This window comes from Miscanthus floridulus, chromosome 1 (assembly GCF_019320115.1).
Source record: "Miscanthus floridulus cultivar M001 chromosome 1, ASM1932011v1, whole genome shotgun sequence".
Lineage (NCBI taxonomy): Eukaryota > Viridiplantae > Streptophyta > Magnoliopsida > Poales > Poaceae > Miscanthus > Miscanthus floridulus.
This window is the reverse complement of record NC_089580.1, coordinates 41,802,684-41,821,152: the sequence shown is the minus strand read 5'-3', so window position 1 is coordinate 41,821,152 and position 18,469 is coordinate 41,802,684. Positions and strand designations below refer to the sequence as shown.

Here is an 18,469-nt window from a genome sequence, read left to right as displayed (position 1 = left end):
ATGGGCTTCTAGGACTTTCTATTTCTGATTTTTGGGCTTTTGGCCCATCGATCAGCCTACATATGTACTGCTAGTATCTATTTACACTACTAATTCATCGATTTTTTCTTTTCTAGATCCAAAAAAATATATCCTTCACTGAAAAGTGTACCTAGAAAAATGATATCTTAAAAACGGACCATCCAGATTTGCTTGTAGACCTTCTCTCCCCTTACTCACTCACATCCAACGGTCTACGTCATCTACCCTACTAATTCACCAACTTTTTTTCCTAGATCCACAAAAAAGGCCCCCCACTGAGAAGCCCCCATCCATCCGCCCACAAAAGTGAACCCAGAAAAACGATATCTTTAAAATCCACGCAAAAAAAAATGTCCTCCGCTGAGAAGCCCTTCATCAATCGACCCACAAAAATATACTAAGGAAAATGATATCTTTAAAACGAACCATTCAAATTTGCTTGTATGCCTTCACTCCCCCTTACTCACTCACATCCAACGGTCCACATCATGTGAGTCAACCTCCTCACCCTTCCCCGTCTCCCTCAATCTGGGCGTTCGGTTAACCGAAACCGATCGGTTCGGTTCTTTAGCTAATTCGGTTACCTGAGAAGAAGGGACCGATCGGTTACTTTGAAAATGCAGAACCGAGGAATTTCGGTTTCGGTTAATTCGGTTCGATTTCGGTTCTAACCGATTGAACCGAATTTTTCAGGAACCAAGAAACAACACATTCAATTGTAAATTTCAGCAACATTTTACCTAATTTTCATGCAGTCAAAAAGGGACAATTTAAACTGGAATGCAGCATAAAACAACAGTACAACACATATATGTTATTGTTCTCTCAAATATTCAAGTATAGAGCAATATTGCCTGCAGTAAAAAAACAAGAGGTCCAACAGCTTAGTTCGGTTATTTCATGTTAATTCGGTTAACCGAGTGCTGAAACCAAACTTGGTTACTTTAGTTTCGGTTAGTTTGGTTCGGTTCGGTTCTCGTTTTTTCGTGCCCACGCTGACTCACGCCCGAGCCCCCCCACGCCCCCACTCCCGCGCCCGTGCGCATCGCGCACAGTTCGATTCCTCGGTTATCTTATTTTTTCTGAAAAAAATAAACATCATCCTCTCCTCCCCCTCGCCTCCCTGTCCCGTGACTCGCGACTCGCCCCGTCCCGCGGCTAGGGTTCCCCGCCGGTGCCGCTCGCCGGCCATCTCCAGTCGTGTTCGCAGCCCTGGCCTAGGACGCGCGGCAGCGGCACTCGCCAGGTCGAGCGGAGCCGCGCTCGCCGGGCCGCCCCATGCCGCCCAGCGACGCCCTCGCCAGGGCCGCACGCGCCGCCGCCTCCGCATGCGGCTTCCTGGGCAGCGCGGGAAGAGCAAACCCGCTCCCGTCCGCGCACGTCTCCAACCTCCAGTCCGTGCTCGCCGCACGCTGCTCGCCCCCGGGCTAGGTCAGCACCGCCGCCGCAGCCGGCGAGGCTGAGGCCTCCTCCGCACCGCTCGAGATGGGGCGCCAGCGAGGCCCGTCGTTCTTCTTACCTGTGCCAGGGGATCCGGTCGACTGGTCTTGCGGCTCTCGTCGATGCCCTCGTTGCCGGCGGACGCTGTGACGTCCACGTGTGTGCCCCCGAATCGTACGTGCTGCAACCTGAAAACCCAAGCGTCTTAATTTCCCCTTACATTGCTCTCATGATCGCAAAATATTGTTTGCTTCCATTGAATTTGTTGGGAGATTAAGTAGTCCCAATTTTGGACGCCCAGTTTGCTGGCGTTATATAGTATTTTTGTTGCCTTTTGCCTGTGATTGTTGAACTGAACTGATTTGGGTCCCTTTGTTTTTTTGAAGGGACAAGCTAGCCTGTGGCCACTCAATTACCGTCCGTGAAACCATCACTGCGACATCCGTGGATTTCACAGTTGCTAAAGCTTTTGAGATATGATGCGGTGAGGTCCATTTGTTCATTCAATTGTGCGCAATTTGCGTCACACTTATATTAAAAAAAACACTTAATCTGATTAAAGAAGGCATGTGAAGATGCTAGGATGGATGCTTGACCTGGATGGTTGAATGGTGTGTTCGCTGACATTTGCGTTGTTCTTGACAGTAGTACTCCAGTGTTGCTTACTTCTACAGTTGTACAATTAATGTTCTGAAGCCAACCATCGAAATTCGATTAACACTGACTCAAAGGTAAGTTGTGGCTCAAGTTCAGTTATCTTCCATAATAGATGTCTGAAGCTACCATGCATGGTCTATTTTTTATGTTTTCCTCTGATCTGAATATGAACTGAACACAGTGTTTATTGTACAAGTGGCCTTAGGATATTCCTTTTTATTTATAGATTATATCATAATATATATAATATCGGACGTAAACCAGTTAGCTACTCTTATCAGTTCTTTTCGGTCTTCAAATGAACTCAGGTAGTGTGATTCTATTGACCGTATCTTAGCTAAATTCACATATGAGCTTTATCACTGCACAGATATCATAGGAACAAGGAATACTTAAGAAGGATGAAGAGGAAATAGTGGCAAATCACCACTGATAGAGCATTGCTGAGCCTGTTGCGCACCTGATGGATGGACGAGGTCTATGCTCAGCCACGATCCTCTAATTGGCAATGGAACTCTTTCACTTTTATAGATCAGGTATTTGTTTTCCCAACTGCTATCATTGGTCTGCTACTGCCATTCTACATTCTTTTAGAAAACATGCAAATTGTGTTGCCCACTATAATGTTATTTTAAATTCATAGAAATAGATAGGAGTCGTTACTCTGTTTTTTAATCCATTGTCGTATGTTTCAAATTGTTGACTTTAATACGTGTAGTTGTGGACTTGTGGTTGGTGTCCCTTATGCTCTTAAATGACTTCCACGAGAAAACCAAATGGTGGTCGTCCACCCTTGATTTGCCTCCTACATTTGATTAATTTGACTCCTAAAACTGAAATATCACCGTTTGCCTTGCGCTTTATTGCTTTCGATACACTTCCATTGCGATGATTTACAACGCTGGTCGTTTGGTTTTTGTTTCAAGTATTGCTGCTTTGTTTCAACTTCACAACTCTAGAGTTGAGCTCACTCTCAGGAATGGCAATGCCATCTGCAGGTTTTAGTGGTACGCCAGGACCTCATCAAGATGGGGGCTGGGAAAATAGCTTCTCAGTGTGCCCGTAAGTTCATCTTCAAGTGGACGCATGCTGTTTATTTGGCACACCTCGTTCATTGTTAGGGGTGTTTGGTTTCTCCTCCTAAACTTTAGTCGTTGTTCTATCGGATGTTTGACACATGAATGGAATATTAAATATAGATTAATTATGAAACTAATTGCACAGCTTGCGACTAATTTGCGAGACGAATCTTTTAAGTCTAATTAGGCCATGATTTGACAATGTAATGCTACAGTAAACATGTGCTAATGACGGGCTAATTAGGCTTAATAAATTCGTCTCGTGAAGTACTGATGGATTCTGTAATTTATTTTTTTATTAGTATCCGAACACCTCATGCGACACCCTCACGTGACACCTCCTAAATTTTAGTCACCGGATCCAAATACCCCCTTAATCCCTTGCAGGTGCAGCGATGGGCTTGTACGCAGAATTGTTGTCAATGCGGTTTGCACTGTTTCTTCATTAAGTAGATTTAGTTGAAGGATGTCTGAGGTATATTTTTCTCTTCATAGGCAATAAATATTCCTTTATAGTGTTGCTGTACACTATTTAGGCTTGAATTTGCGTAGATACAGAGATGTTGGTACTCATTTATTGATTTTTAAAGATGTGATTGAATAAATGATGTTCTACTCATCAAAATGGGAACAATGGGAGCAGCAGAGCAGACAGCAATAATGGAGCTAGCTGCCTCTGTTGAGCCGAGCGGTGCTTGCACTGCATTGCATTTGTGGGCAATGGCAGGAGTTGGAAAGACTAGAGGCCTGTTTAGTTTCTCTCCAAAACGTTAAATTTTTTAAGATTTTTCGTCACATTGAATCTTTGGACGTATGTTTGAAGCATTAAATATAAATAAAAAATAAAACTAATTATACAGTTTAGACGAAATCTACGAGACGAATCTTTTAAGCCTAATTAGATTATGATTAGACACTATTTGTTAAATAACAACAAAAATATTACAGTAGTATTTCGCCAAAAATTTCGGCATCCAAACGGTACCTAGGAAGAGAGGAGAGGGGCGATGAGAGGCAGAGCAAGAGGAGAGGAGAGGCGATGAGAGGCAGAGCAAGAGTTGTTTTACAGTATAGTACGTCATAAACACAGGCATTTTATAAGAGTTAACTTATTGGCCCCGTTTGCTTGTCTTAAATTTGGCTTGTTCGGCTTGTTTTTTCAGTCGGAACAGTGTTTTTTTATCACAACAATTCAGCCGAAACAGTGTTTTTCAGCCAGTTTCAGCCAAAGTTCAGACCAGCGAACGGGGCCATTATCTGTCATGCACAGCTAACTATGCAAATGAATGTTTTGACAGCTTCCCTGAAAATCTCCAAGCCTACTTATGTTTCTTAGGTAGATTGTAAATTAGATGGTTAAAGCGAGACATAACTTTTTTATATCTTGTTATGCATGAAAGTTGAACTATGAAAAAACTATCGGTCGTTTGGTTGTTTTTTAGTCCATCCTCAAAATAAAGCCGTGGCGTTAACAAGAGCGTTATACTAGTAGTAGCTAAAAAACAATCTACATTCCCCTAAAAAAAAGCTAAAAAACAATCTACGTATAAACTATTTTTTTTATCTTTTTTACAGTATAGCATAAAACCTCTCTTTTTTTTTTGCTAATTACACTGTACAGGCGTAATAATGCTCAGAAACACACGTGCATAGCATGCGTCATGCGTGTATAGGGATTATTGCTTCCACACTATCTAGTTGCAATTCTGTGATGATCGAGCACAATGTTTTAGGGCCTGTTTAGATTCCACGGACTAACAAATAGTTAGCTAAAGCTTAGCCCATGAGGATCAAACTGATGGACTAGTGAGTGGACTAATCCAAACCCCCACTAATTGTTACTCCCTCCGGGCCGTTTTATAAGGCGCTCTCTTGTTTTTCTAAAAGACCGGTATGTAGGGCGCTTGATCATTCCTAGACGTCAGACCACTGGAGTAGCAGCTCTGATTTAACACGCGCACTATTTCTCAAGCGAGCATTACATGCGGCCTTAGGCCTTGTTTAGTTCCAAAAAGTTTTTCTAAAAATTGTTACAGTAGCCATCATATTGAATCTTGCGATACGTGCATGGAGTATTAAATGTAGACGAAAAAAACTAATTGTACAGTTTGGTTGGAAATCGCGAGACGAACATTTTGAGCCTAATTAGTCCATGATTGAATATTAATTGCCAAATAAAAACGAAAGTGCTACGATAGCCAAATTCCCAAATTTCGTTGAAGTAAACATAACTCCCCATGGAGTAGCAGTCCTGGACGTATAGAAAGGCACCAGCTGTCGCATGCTACTTTCCACGAAGCGTTTCTGCAACCGCATGCACCTTGACACGATATCAAGGGACTGGATAAGAGCATATTTGGTACATATTCCAGCGGCTCCAGCTCCCTCTAACACACCGCTCTGTGCAAGCATTATTTGTTGAAGCAATTTTTCTCTCACCTCTCACTCCCACTCACAGAGCACTTGGAGCAGGATATTTTAGCTTCACCACATCTGAATTCTCTTAAACACAATGTTGTGTTGGAGCCGGAGCCAACGAAAGCTTGGCCAAACGGACCCTTACGCCCAGTTCGTTTGGTTTATAAGTTATATTTTTTCAGTCAATGAATAGTATTTTTCTTTTACAATAAATTAATTAATAGTACTTTTAGCCATGGCTTATCAGCCAAGCGAACATATTATTAATTTCTTTCTTGGTATCTGGAATTATGTGAGAGGAAAACATTGTTAGTTGGCTGATTTGGGCTGGTTGAAACCAATAAACGAACAGTGTGAATCTCTTTATGCCTTATAAAACGGTTCGGAAGGAGTAGTTCACTAGTCCATGAAACTCAACCGTTTGGACCTGTGATTCCACCATATCTGCTCCTAAAAATTACTATGGTCATCATCGTGTATCCCCTCGCTCCCTTCGACACCGCGTCGGACACCTGATAACCCGGCTGCCATGGATAGACCGATGGAATAGAGAAAGGAGTAGGATTAGGCCGGTGTGCTGCATGCCGTGACCGAATAGTGGCCTGTTGGTCTGCGTGTCGGACACCACGTGGTGCTCCCGTCGTGTGCTAATCCAGGCCTCGCCGATTAACGAGTCCCGATCAGACACAAACTCTCTACGCGTGCAAATAAAAAAGAAGACGTCCCTCCCGATCTCCAGCGCATTCTATGCAGGCCACCTAGCCCGATCTCAGTGGACGAGAATCTGCGCACGAGCCCAGAAACTCATGTACATACGGCCTACTACTACTACAACAGCCGAGCCATATAGGAATTTGATTCTTTTTTAAAAAAATGAATAAATGCTGCTACAGTTAATTGTTTATTGATAACCATTTGCTACAGTTAGTTGTTTATTGATAATATTTGAAAACTTGATTTTCATGTCTAGATGTTACCGGTCCTAAGCTCATGCGTCCGTGTCCTGTCCGGTTTCCATACGAAGACCGGTTCGATGTGCCAGCGTGTACGTTACGGAGTCATTGACCGGTTCGATGTGCCAGCGTGTACGTTACGGAGTCATTGAAGCTCACGGGTCTAGATCCAATTAGTGACTTCAGTCTAAAATATCGTAACCCTGTCCAACGGACGGGTATTCAAGCATGTTCGGTTGGCTAGTTTATATCGTTGATGATTTATTTATGTGAGAAAGAAATATTATTGATTGGTTCATATGAATAGTATCTATGCGAGGGGTTGGCCAGCTAGCCCGCCCCAGTTGAAAAAAAAAAAGAACCTCCGTTACCTCCACCTCCACGCACGCGACCGAGCGCCCTCCGCCGCGCACCTGGCTGCCCTCCGAAGGGTTCCCTCCCGCCCGCATCCTTTCTGCGAGGTGCGCCGCCCGCGATTCACCCTAACTCGGTCTTTCTTGCATCCTCCTGCGCCGCCGATGCGTTTGCCCTCACTGCCGCAGCCGCCCGCAACGCCCAAGCTGCAGCTCGCCCTTGGGCCGATAGGACGTGAGTACGTGACGAGACCGTCGCCGAGGCGGAGGTGCAGAGAGCTGCCATTCAGCACGCTGATCTCCGCAGTGGGGGCCCGCCGGCCGAGTCGGCCACGAACCGCAGGCCCTCGCGCCGCCCAACCTGCAGATCACCCTATCGTTCGTCCAGAAGATCCGTCAGCGAGGAGGTTTTCTTTTGAGTCTGTCTACTACTGTTTTATGCAGTTTCAATATATGAATTTTTTAGTACCATAGAATTAACATCCAACAGCCTCCGTCCTTCTTCTACTTTTAGCCTCCAGCTTTTTTCTACCTCCAGACAATCACAAATCACAAGATCACATATCACAAAAAATAATTCATGTGTTTTTTTTTGTGCTAAAGCACATGTGTGTTGTATAGCATTTCTGTTTCTTTTTTATTGGAAGCGTGTTTCTTGTGAGCATTATTATTTTAATCCAATATTTCCTGGCGTAACAAAAAAAATATATACTTGCTTGTATGGCTGGAACTAGCGTGAGAGGTACCTGGAAAAACAAACTCAAGGGCATAATAGTCTTTGCAGTGAGATAATACAATTTATTAGCTTTTGAGTATGGTCATGTCGGATGGCATGCTCTCACTTTTTATGTATTCCCGTGGAAATTGGAGAGATCTCTGCTCTACTCTATGGTCAGAAAGGAAGCATATGCCTCGTTGGCTCGTTGCCGACGAGATAGAATGAGCACATGACCAGCATTGCATTCCTATGTGCATCCCGTTGCCAAATTGTCAATTGGCCCAATAAATCGGATGCTTACTATCCACGTACTTTTTCTACAACTCGGTACAAAAAATAGGAAATATATAGTATTGTGGGATTTTTTTCCTTCTAAACAAAGCTACTTCTATTCTATTGCGTCCAAACATTCGACTCATCAACACGTGAAAACTTATAGTAATTGATAAAAAATAGATTTTAAAAACAGTTTTGGTTAGAAAATGAGCCTTTTTTTATGCTTAAGTGCCGTACCCTTCGCTTTATAGAATAGATAGGAGGAAGAATACCAGAGATTCTCGAGTGCTAAGTACAATACTTTTAAATGTCTCGTTTAGACGGACGTTGACAGGTAAGGAACTGACGGAGTGGCTTAATTTGGTGTGAACAAGAATCAAACCGGAAATGAGCCATTCTTATGAAATGAAAGTTATAAATAAAAAATATGAAAGTTATAAATAAAAATGTCCTCACATTCATTCGAAGAAACCAAGAGCACCGAGGACACAGAATTACCTTTGATTTAATAATTAATTTTTTCTTTCATACATAAAGAAGGGAGACATTCCTCGCAAACAAAGAAGAGAGTCGTTTCAATAACAAAGGGCAATTGGCTAAAAGGTGTTGGAAAGGGCTGCGCTAAGTGTAATTTTCTCAAAAGATTAGAAACCGTTTTTGAATTGGTGCTACTGCCTTGTGTTCGGTTATATAATTGTATAGAAAATAACTAGGCACTTACCTTCTTTTTTTTTTGCAGTGTATTTGGGTGGGGGGAGGAGTCACACAACTATTTAAAGATTCTTCTGTGGAGGTCAGAGTCACTTGTTGAAAACTTCAGTGCTGGAATTCTTTATCAAGTTTGTACTTTCATATGGTGGAGTGTGGTCTAATCATCGTAGATCAAAATATTTTGGTCGGCTCTATACTCGCTTCGTTCGTGAAAGTTGGAGGCCAGAATATATTCCTTAATAAAAAAAATGTAATGATCAATGTCTCAGATAGTGGACCGATGCATGCGGTAGCTTCTTTGCATGCATGATGCGGTGTCGTGTCAAGTCAGTCAAGCACTAATAATTAATTAATTAAAATCTATGGCTCCGATCGCGATCAGCGTTCAATCGCGGTCCACCCAATCCAAGATGACTAGCATAGCAGATGAGAAAGAACGCCGGGGTGGGTGGATGGTGTCTGATGCATGCATCCATCCAATCCACCGACGAAAAAAAATGTGATTAACGAGTGAACGTCCGCTCCCTCGCACGTGCCGCGTGCTTCCGTGACGCATCGACGAATGTCCCGTCTGCAATAGACTGGATGAGGATGGTGCTCATCTTTTCCTGAAGTGCAAATATGCAGGGAACTGAAACTAGAAAAGGAATGGGCGAGCCTGTGCGGCCTTGGTACAGCTCGCGATGTGATTGAACAGATAGATAATGAAGGCAAAGGAGGACAGGCGGCAACTCATGTCCATTACTTTGTGGTTCATTTGATCTGAAAGAAATCTTGTACGGGAGGAGGGACGAAGGCGTCCAGCGGAGATTGTGGTAAGAGCTATCAAAATCTATGTTGGGGAGATGAATGATCCTCCTCAAATGCAGCAAAGAGCGCAGGTGCAAAGGGTGGTGAGCTGGGCCAGGCCACCGGAGGGACATCTGAAACTGAATTGCGACGCCTCTTTCATCCCAGAAAAGAAGTGCGGTGGATGGGGCTTCTTGATCAGAGACAGTGATGGAGATGTTGTGCTAAGTGGATGGGGGCGTGTAAATCACTTGCTGAATGCATTCCAAGCTGAAGCGATTGCCTGCCTTCAGGGTGTCCAAGCTGCTTGTAATCTGGGGATCGGCCGGCTGATCTTGGAGACGGATGCGCTGAAAGTTAAACTAGCACTGTCGATTTGTCACTGGCTGGTGGCATTGTCGAAGAACTGAAGTTCATAGTATCTACTAGCTTTGTTAGCTTTGAGTGCATTCATGTTCCGAGAAATCGTAACAGAGCAGCTCACGTCCTTGCTGCTGTAGGTGTGGGTAGCAGTGAAGGGGAGGAGCACTTGTCGTGCAACACTCCGGACCACCCTATTTGTTTGATCGTATTAGCCATATTTATCAGTTATGATACAGTGTTTTTTTTTACAACAAAACAACATCAGCAGGCTTATAAGCTACAGAAATGATCAAGCGAACATGGTGGTAATCGTTGTTGACGATTTGTCAACACGAGTGCAATGAGATTTACCCCAAGTTAAAAAAAAAAGAGTACGTAGTACAGGTGCGCGGTACAGCAAAAAGGTGCCTCGTGATCGCGCATCCAACGGCACACGCTACGGCCTACGACCGTGAACCCGGCCCACCGCGCGTGCCGATAGCTCCAGTGCGGCGCCTGCCCGCCCGTGCTCGCTCGCTAGGAGTAGGTAGGGGGCCACCGCCCACCGGCCACGGCGTCGGCGGTCCACGCCTCCGCCGCCTGCGCCGCAGCGGAGACAGCTCCGAGGCCAACAGTCACGAGCGCCCCGGAAGCGGTCCAGGGTCCACCCCGCGTCGCATCACCTGGCGGCCCTTTCCGCTTTCCTCGTCAGCACAAAGGTCAATCGCCGGGCCCACGTGGCAGGGACTCGGCACTTCCCGTATTTATATACGCCAAGCGAGAGCAGTAGCAGCGAAGGCCACGCATCTCTTTCCTTCCTTCCCTGTCCGTCCGAGACGAGCGGCATCCGCATCGGCGTCTGTCCGTCCCTCGTCCCTCGTCCCTCGGAAGTTGTCGCGGGTAAACTCGCCCGTTTCCGCTCCCGCCATGGAGGAGGCCAAGGGTACGTCTGGTATTCTGTCGCATGGTTGCTACTGCTAGAATATGTTATGGTCTGCGATTGCGGTTTTCTTGGGTTCGTGTGCTAAGGCAGAAATTTGGGATCCAGGAAGTGTGGAGATCTTGGGGTTCGTCGCTGCTGCCCCCGGTGTTGTCGCTCAGTGGTGACAGATTTGGTCTTCGGTATAAGTTGAGGGCGGATTCCAGGTTTCTGTTGCAGTGCGTATCGTGATTAAACTAGGAACTTGCAAAATTGGTGGTGTTTGATGCGTGCGGTAGTTTAAACTGAAGATGCACTTCGCAGCGAGAGAGTGGGAGGAGTAGATTTTGAGTGTTGCAGCAGGAATACTGGGATTTGAGCCATTCTGTTTGCGTTCTAGTCAGGGCAATGCTCTGTTCTGTTCGTCGGTGTCTCAATTCTGCCTTTTACTGGCTGCCAGTGCCAGCCAATACATATTCGGACTGGAAAAGGCGAAAATTGCCTCCTTTCCAACTTATAGAGGCATCGCAGAAGCTTAGCCTTGTAATTTCTGTGTAGGATAATTATACTATACTCGCTCCTAATTTCAATCTAACTTATAGAGGCTACACACTTGCCAAGTTATGAATTGCGGTACTGACTATCTATATGAAAACTGGTGTGTACCATTGAGCAGCTAAAGCTAGCAGGGAGTACCTTGTCTGCTCCCTCTCTTGTACAACCAATCAATTATAGAATCTACCTGGCAGTTGTATACAGTGTCCATCTGCTGGCAATCCAGTTTTGCTGCCAATTTTGTTTTCCTGCTGTTGAATAGTGGAATGCCACGCTAAAATGATTTGTGTACACCAATCTTCCTGCATGCCCTCGATCGCCTTACCTCTGAAAGCATCTTGCCTGCTTATGTAATAATAATATGGTTGCTATATTTCATCATTCTTGAATAGAATGCTCATGTGAGCTGAACAGTATATTTCATCATTCTTCCTTTTTGGAACTGGATTTTTATATCTTAGTTAACTTAGATGGCTCATATATGACCTTTCCCTCTACTGTAGTTGTGGATTCCAAGGACGGAACGATCTCAGTTGCTTCAGCATTTGCTCGTCATCAGGAAGGTGACATTGTTGTTTCCTCATCCACTAAACTCTCTACTGTCTTGTCCCGTTTCATTGCATGACATGACATTCAAGATTAAACTAATACAATCTATGCATTCATGTATACACTGTTATTTCTTACTGTCAAAAGAGGTTTATTTGAGCTTTGGTTTATCAAACAGCTGTACAAGACAGGGACCATAAATTTTTATCAAAGGCAGTTGAAGAAGCGTACCGAGGAGTTGACTGCGGTGATGGAGGACCATTTGGTGCAGTTGTTGTCCATAATGATGAAGTAATAGCTAGTTGCCATAACATGGTTTTGAAGAATACCGATCCAACTGCGCATGCTGAAGTAACTGCGATAAGAGAGGTAGGATGCTCTCTCGACTGCTGCTCTAACTTGCACCGCAGCATCATAATAGTTGGATCCTTGACCATCCAATTGGTTACTCCTTCCATGCTTTGGTGTTAGTATCACATTCAGCTTGTAAATAGCCAACGAGCCTCTAGTCCATCTGGTTAGAGCTCCTCAACGGCACTCCACGTGTCCTGGGTTCGACTCCCCGTGGGAGCGAATTTCAGGCTGTGGTTAAAAAAATCCCCTCGTCTGTCTCATGGCCAAAGCATAGGTCAAAAGGCCTGGCCCGGTTCTCACAAGGCAATGGTGCCCGTGTCAGAGTGGGGCAGGGGTTCGGGGGTTTTCTCGACCTGTGTGAGAAGGTCTTCTTCTATCACAACAATGCCCGGGGGGTCTTACCCCCTGCAGGTCGAGTTTTTTTTTACATTCATCTTTTACAGATGTGGAATGACTCATTCCATCTAAATAAACACATATGTTCAATTTGCAATGTTCAAATTTAGTGCCAGTAACTTAAGATGATTATCTGCATCTAAAGTCAGTTAAAACTAACCAATCAATAGCTCTCTAAATTTATTTATATTCCTGTGAGGAGTTAAAACTGATGGTTGGTCTTTACTATTTCATAGCTTTGTTTTTTTTTCATTAGCAGTAGATTGTATGGAAATAGATGCTTTCAAGATCACTGAAACAAAAACAAAAGTGTCTTGTATGGTCTGCCTGACTTTTGGGACTATAATTCTGAAATATTTTTCATTCACAGTGTTCGCTGCATTCTACATTAGTTTTCCTTCCATTGTTAAGACAAGACAATACTCATCTCTTATAATCAATGTTTCTTTTGTACACTAGGCTTGCAAAAAGCTTGGGAAAATTGAGCTGTCAGATTGTGAAATTTATGCATCCTGTGAGCCATGCCCAATGTGTTTTGGTGCTGTTCATCTATCCCGGATTAAGGTTGTTTTCTTAACTTAAATATTCTTCATGTGATCGAATATATGGAGCATGTTACTGATTGCAATCTGGTCCAATGCTGTACTGCAGAGGCTGGTGTATGGAGCCAAGGCAGAAGCTGCAATTGCCATTGGATTTGACGATTTCATTGCTGATGCTCTCAGAGGAACTGGGTACTACCAGAAGGCCAGCATGGAGATAAAGCAGGCAAATGGAAATGGAGCCATGATTGCTGAACAAGTATTTGAGAAGACTAAAGAGAAGTTCCAAATGTATTGATCCATGGAAATACTTGTTGGGATGATTTAACATTGTTATAGCCCTCTCAAAAAGAATAACACAACCTCTGGTATTATGTAATTTGTGATGGGCTACAAATTGTCAATTTGAACACACTTATTTATCATTGTGCTTCCATTTCTGAAAACAAGAATGTTGTCGCTCCTTGTCCTTCAGTGAGCAGTTGATTCTTAATTTACCTTATAAGTAGTCTTCCACACTCTGTACCACTTGAATTCAGAGGTCCTGAACTTTTTTTTTTGATCGCCTCAAACTTCAAGTACAAGTTGTAGTATCTGAACTCACCAACACACACTATAACCACACGCACGCACACGACTAGATCTACAATAAGTCTTCAGAAACACGGTTGAAAGATTTTTTAATATGTACTTTGTTGTCTTGAACTCGTTAGGTAAATATATGATTCATGATCAGTGCCAAATTAAGGTGCACATGCAATGACTTACTGCTTAGTTGTAGAATGCATATTGGCTGTGGAAGGGTAAGCTAGGACAGAGTTTGTGTTTTTTTGGTTCAGTTTGGTGCACACTGTCGGTATGTCATGATTTGCTGTGGCGGAAACAATAAAGCTTGACTTGCAATCCTGATAGTTCCAGGCTTCAAGAGAAGTATCTGTACAAAGCAGGATAATACCATACCCTGATAGTGGCAGTTGTATGTAAGATCTCAAAACACCATGTTTTTTATGCTTTTCTTATTGCATTGATTTTTTTTGGGTCCCGTGGCAACACAAAGGTATAGACCTAGGTAAGAGTTGGCCATACTATAAGATGATTAATTTCTTGTATCTTTTATTAAAAAGAAAAACTATGCTCAAAACCATAAGTTATGCAGATTGCATTCACATATCAAAAATGGGAACAAAACAGGCAAGATACATCAATAGTCATCTCAACAGCTATATACATGAAGCAAGCGGCACTCTAAGCACAAATAATTGCAAGAATCAGATATACATGACTAATAGGGCTCATTCCGTGAAGCAAGCCCCTTTGCAGCAATAACAAGCACAGCTCTACCTACACTAAAATGAAGCCAACTCTAGTAAAGGATTTAGCAACCGGCTGGTGCTCGATGTATGTCTTGGTTGCTGCACACGCATTGCTGAAGAACCGCTTCCATCGTAGCAAATGGGTGTCTGTCTACAATTGCTTCTGAGCTGCTCGCATGATTCTGGGATCACGAAGTTCGAATATCCTTCAATAAGTGAACAATTCCATGGATGTGCAGATTGTACACTGAGGGAAACATTGGACAGACAAATGTTGCTGAAATTGTCCCCCTGAATGCCTTCCAAGATACCAGCAACGCCAATGTTAATGCCAACAACATCCTTGATTGTAATATTGCTTATGACGGGGAGAGCAGTCCTGTCATATTTGTCATCAGGATGTTCACCATAGTTTCCAGTGATCCTGATGGCCATCGAAACATTGTCCATGCTCACATCTGCTATGTACACATTCTTCACGTACCCTCCACGCCCTGGGGCTGTCTTGATTCTGATCCCATGAAGGGAATTGACAATGCGGAGGCCCACAGCCCGGACTTCTGATATGCCACCTGACATCTCACTTCCAAAGGCAATCCCTGCACCACCCCTTGTCTCCCCTGTGATGTCGCTTATGCTGATATTGGAGCTTGGTTGACCAAATGAAATGCCATACTCATCCCAGCCACTTTTAATGACAATAACATCGTCACCATTTCTTACATAGCAATGATTGATGCACACATTCGTGGAAGAGTCTGCATGGGTTTGCAGTTGTATTAGTGCCATAGATGCAAATATGATTGATGTCGATCCATCATAATTAAAAAAAAATAAGCAAGCATATTTTTGCATGAACCAAATGGGATAAGGTCATATCACAAGCAAACACTGGTCACATCTTATGATAGCTTGTGCTTATGTTATTTACTATTTTTAGCACTACATAACAGCAATGTGAAGCCCAAAAGTATGTCGCCACTTCACGAAAGAATTGCTTGCATATATTCAGAGATCTTGACCATACAAATCAAAAGTAGATGAATTTTGAAAGGACAAAGAAGAAAAAAAAACTTGGAGAGAGAACATGCCAAATGACATTTCAATCACCAATGTCTCTCTCCCTTTTCCACCTAGTCTGTTTAGTAACAAAAGTTCCCTACTGCAGAACCAAATGGGGGGAAAGGAGCAAACGTGTAATAAATTATGAAAGCTTAGACATATCGAATAATTACAAGTGTCATATTACCTGGATTAATGCCGTCAGTATTTGGTGAATTCAAAGGCGCTAGGATTGTGACATGCTGGACAAGCACTTGGCTGTTTATGTAGCAAAAGCACTCCAGATAATATATTTGTATTGTGAATGAATTTTTATGTTTGAACAGAAAGCAAGTGGCTATCTAGAAAACCAACCTGCAGTATACAGGGTGGATATTCCAAAACGGCGAGTTCTTGAAGGTTAGATTAGATATGACAACATTGGTAGAGTACATCAACTCAACAAGATGTGGTCTAGTATAATTCAATGTGTGGTTGCGGAACCAGCCCCACCAAATAGCTCCTTGACCATCAATGGAACCATTAGCACCTGCCCAAGAGTAGCAACATTTACAGTACTGATAGGTGATAGTTTCAAAAAAAAAAACATTTACAGTACTGACAAGCTAACTAAATGATATTTGAAGAACATGGGAGTGATGCAACTATAGTATTTACTAACCAGTTATAATAACATCAGTCAGATTTAATCCAAAAATCAGACTCTGATGCCTTTTTCCAGGAAGCTCTCTACCTCGCCCATAGGATGGAAGAGGATCAATAACTGGCCAATGAGATGAATCCTGCAGGATGCATTCAGGGCATTACAGTCGAAGTATAATAAAAAAATAAAGTTGCTATTCAACACGGAAAAAAATAAAAGGTTTTAAAACTTTTAAGGAAAGTGACTTTTTTTAGCATTTAATAATAAATATAATATATGCAGTTGGCTTTCTATCGTTTCCTAGAAGAAAGCTAGATTAATGATAAGATTCAGCAATATAAGTTTGTCTTGTTCATGTGCATAACATAACAAACAGACGACCCAAAGAATATATTATTGGAGTACAAGTTATCTTTGTGCAAAGTGTGCAAATCATCTTACCGAAGATCCAATTATTACCGCATCCTTGTCCAGTGATAAAGTGAGATGGCTGATAAGATTAAAACTCCCTGTCAACCACCTTCCTGCAGGCACGAAAAGCTGTGCGCCACCCTTGTCCGCAAATGAATTGAGATAGAAGATTGCATTCTGGAATGCCTTTGTATTGAGGGTCACACCATCCCCGACGGCACCAAATTCAGTTATTGTGACACTGTGAGGACGATATACATTCGGGGGCATGTCCTTGCAGTATATGCTGGATACAGTGGACCATTGGGTCTCAACCATGGTTGTGAAAACCAAAAGGACTTGAAACAACTGGCAGAAACTCCAAAGGAAAAAAAGAGAGAGGGAGATTCAGTAACAATCACATATACCTGTGCTAATAATTTGTGTCACCAACAAAACATGTAACATGAAGAATTTTTCATCCGTGAAAACACAGAGCAATGAATTGACCATAACTATAAACATCTGAAAACAAAGTTTCACTCAAATCTTCATCGGGATGGTTCTATAGCATCTGAACACGCCACAGGAAGCTGAAGAGGGCCAACTCATTTAGTTTTCTCTCGTATTACCTATCTTCAAAATTGTTTTATTGAATTGTGGATCAGGGTGACACTAGGCACCTCCACTAAGGCGTTATATCAAGTGTTTGGAACACGAACCGATTTTTCTATAAAAAACATATTCCGATCAAGTGACAGGAAAAACAAAGAGTGAAGCACGAACAGACTAGCGGACATGAGCCTCGAGATGTTGGGCATAAATAATGCGACCTGATGACGACAGATCACGCGGCAGCCACCAAACGGCAAATGCCACGCAGGAATGCAGGATCGATCTAGGACAGCACCAGCGCGTCAGGCCATTCGCCAATCTCCTCGGACCAACGGCAGTATGGAGCAGAAAGGGCAATGGGTCGTGCACTCCTCACCGGAACCCCGTGACGGGTAACGGCACGATCCATCGTCCTTTCGCCCTCCCGGGAGGGAGACGAGGAGCGCGGGCACAGGAGGAGGCAGTAGGGAGGGGGACACTCACAGATGCAGATCTCTTCATCTTCCCCGGCGAGATCTCGGAATCCGTGGGCTGCTCCTGCTCCTCCTCCTCCTCCTCCTCCTCACAGCCGCCGACGCCGACACCCTCTTAGCTAGCGGTGGAGACAAGAGACCTGGCGCCCGCCTTCAATGCGGCACTCCGCCGTGGCTGGACGCGCCTGCAACGACAACGACCCGGCAGCAGGCCCATCATCAATCAATCGGGAAAGAGGAGCGGCGGCTGTTACAAACTGTAACGAGCAGTGGGCGCGAGGGCAGGCACGGAGCAGGAGCGAGAGCCACGCACCACCAGGACTCACGACACGTCGGTCGGTCGGTCGGTCGGTCGATCGCCGGGGCCGCCAGGATCAGCGGCGCGGCGCCCTCTGCTCCTTCTCCTCTCCTCACCTGCTCGAGGAGGAGGGGAGCAGGGACGGGGAGCAGGTGGCTGGCGAGCCGCTGGGACTGGAGCGAGGGTGAGGCACTGAGGCAGAGCGCAGTGCGGGGGTAAAGGGGGCAGGGACCGAATCATGCCACGCTGTGCAGTGCAGCGCAGAGGCGGCGTGGGTGGCTGACCGCGCTGGGGCTGGGGTGCGCCCCGTCGCGGTACCCCTGGTCCTGCTACTGCTGCACCTGGACGGTGGTTGGCTGCTGCCGTGAATGTGTCATGTGTGATGGTGGGTGGCGCCGTGGAGGAGGATCGGAGGAGCAGGGCAGGGCCTCCCCCTCCCGCCTCCCGCCTCCCGGGTCAAAGCAGAGCCGAGGTCGAGGGCCGAGCCGAGCAGGACGATGGAGGGAGAGGGTCCGGCTCCGGCAGGCACACGGGTGCCTGCGCTCCTCACAACGGCCGGCGCCAACTACTCACTCCTCTCTCCTGCGTGACCATGAGAAAGAA

The 18,469-nt window shown here is 44.5% G+C and overlaps 2 protein-coding genes and 1 long non-coding RNA gene across 7 annotated transcripts; 2 read left to right on the top strand and 1 right to left on the bottom strand.

Annotated features, from left to right (window-relative positions):
• Positions 1–1,135: 1,135 nt before the first annotated feature.
• On the top strand, positions 1,136–3,807 carry LOC136480865 (uncharacterized). 4 transcript variants are annotated; one of them, XR_010764630.1, is made up of 5 exons: positions 1,136–1,635; positions 1,848–1,945; positions 2,110–2,192; positions 2,489–2,654; positions 3,117–3,807. It is a non-coding gene; the product is annotated as an uncharacterized lncRNA (long non-coding RNA). The 4 variants fall into 4 exon arrangements; XR_010764631.1 differs by having other exon boundaries at positions 2,107–2,192; XR_010764632.1 differs by having other exon boundaries at positions 2,037–2,192.
• Positions 3,808–10,541: 6,734 nt separating this feature from the next.
• Positions 10,542–13,565, top strand: LOC136480849 (guanosine deaminase-like). 2 transcript variants are annotated; one of them, XM_066478295.1, is made up of 5 exons: positions 10,542–10,700; positions 11,735–11,794; positions 11,959–12,149; positions 12,990–13,094; positions 13,182–13,565. In XM_066478295.1, exons 1-5 carry the CDS (start codon positions 10,685–10,687, stop codon positions 13,368–13,370), a joined length of 561 nt encoding a protein of 186 aa, XP_066334392.1. In that variant the 5' UTR covers positions 10,542–10,684; the 3' UTR covers positions 13,371–13,565. The 2 variants fall into 2 exon arrangements, with proteins under 2 accessions (XP_066334392.1, XP_066334385.1); XM_066478288.1 differs by lacking the exon at positions 10,542–10,700 and having other exon boundaries at positions 11,698–11,794.
• Positions 13,566–14,210: 645 nt separating this feature from the next.
• On the bottom strand, positions 14,211–18,404 carry LOC136480844 (probable polygalacturonase). Its single transcript, XM_066478282.1, has 7 exons — positions 17,882–18,404; positions 17,579–17,753; positions 16,532–16,849; positions 16,109–16,229; positions 15,802–15,976; positions 15,635–15,705; positions 14,211–15,143 (listed from the first exon to the last, which is right to left on the bottom strand). The coding sequence occupies exons 2-7, from the start codon at positions 17,594–17,596 to the stop codon at positions 14,419–14,421; spliced, it is 1,428 nt and encodes a 475-aa protein (XP_066334379.1). The 5' UTR covers positions 17,597–17,753; positions 17,882–18,404; the 3' UTR covers positions 14,211–14,418.
• Positions 18,405–18,469: the final 65 nt, after the last annotated feature.

Bases quoted from the DNA above. Each gene is read 5' to 3' on its own strand.
- LOC136480849 (XM_066478288.1), top strand. From the start codon at position 11,713: ATGACCTTTCCCTCTACTGTAGTTGTGGATTCCAAGGACGGAACGATC. The intron at 12,150-12,989 runs GTAGGATGCTCT...TTTGTACACTAG, and splicing joins AAGTAACTGCGATAAGAGAG to GCTTGCAAAAAGCTTGGGAA. The intron at 13,095-13,181 runs GTTGTTTTCTTA...GCTGTACTGCAG, and splicing joins TTCATCTATCCCGGATTAAG to AGGCTGGTGTATGGAGCCAA.
- LOC136480844 (XM_066478282.1), bottom strand. The intron at 15,706-15,801 runs GTTGGTTTTCTA...CTACATAAACAG, and splicing joins ATCCACCCTGTATACTGCAG to CCAAGTGCTTGTCCAGCATG. The intron at 15,144-15,634 runs GTAATATGACAC...AAACCCATGCAG, and splicing joins TACTGACGGCATTAATCCAG to ACTCTTCCACGAATGTGTGC.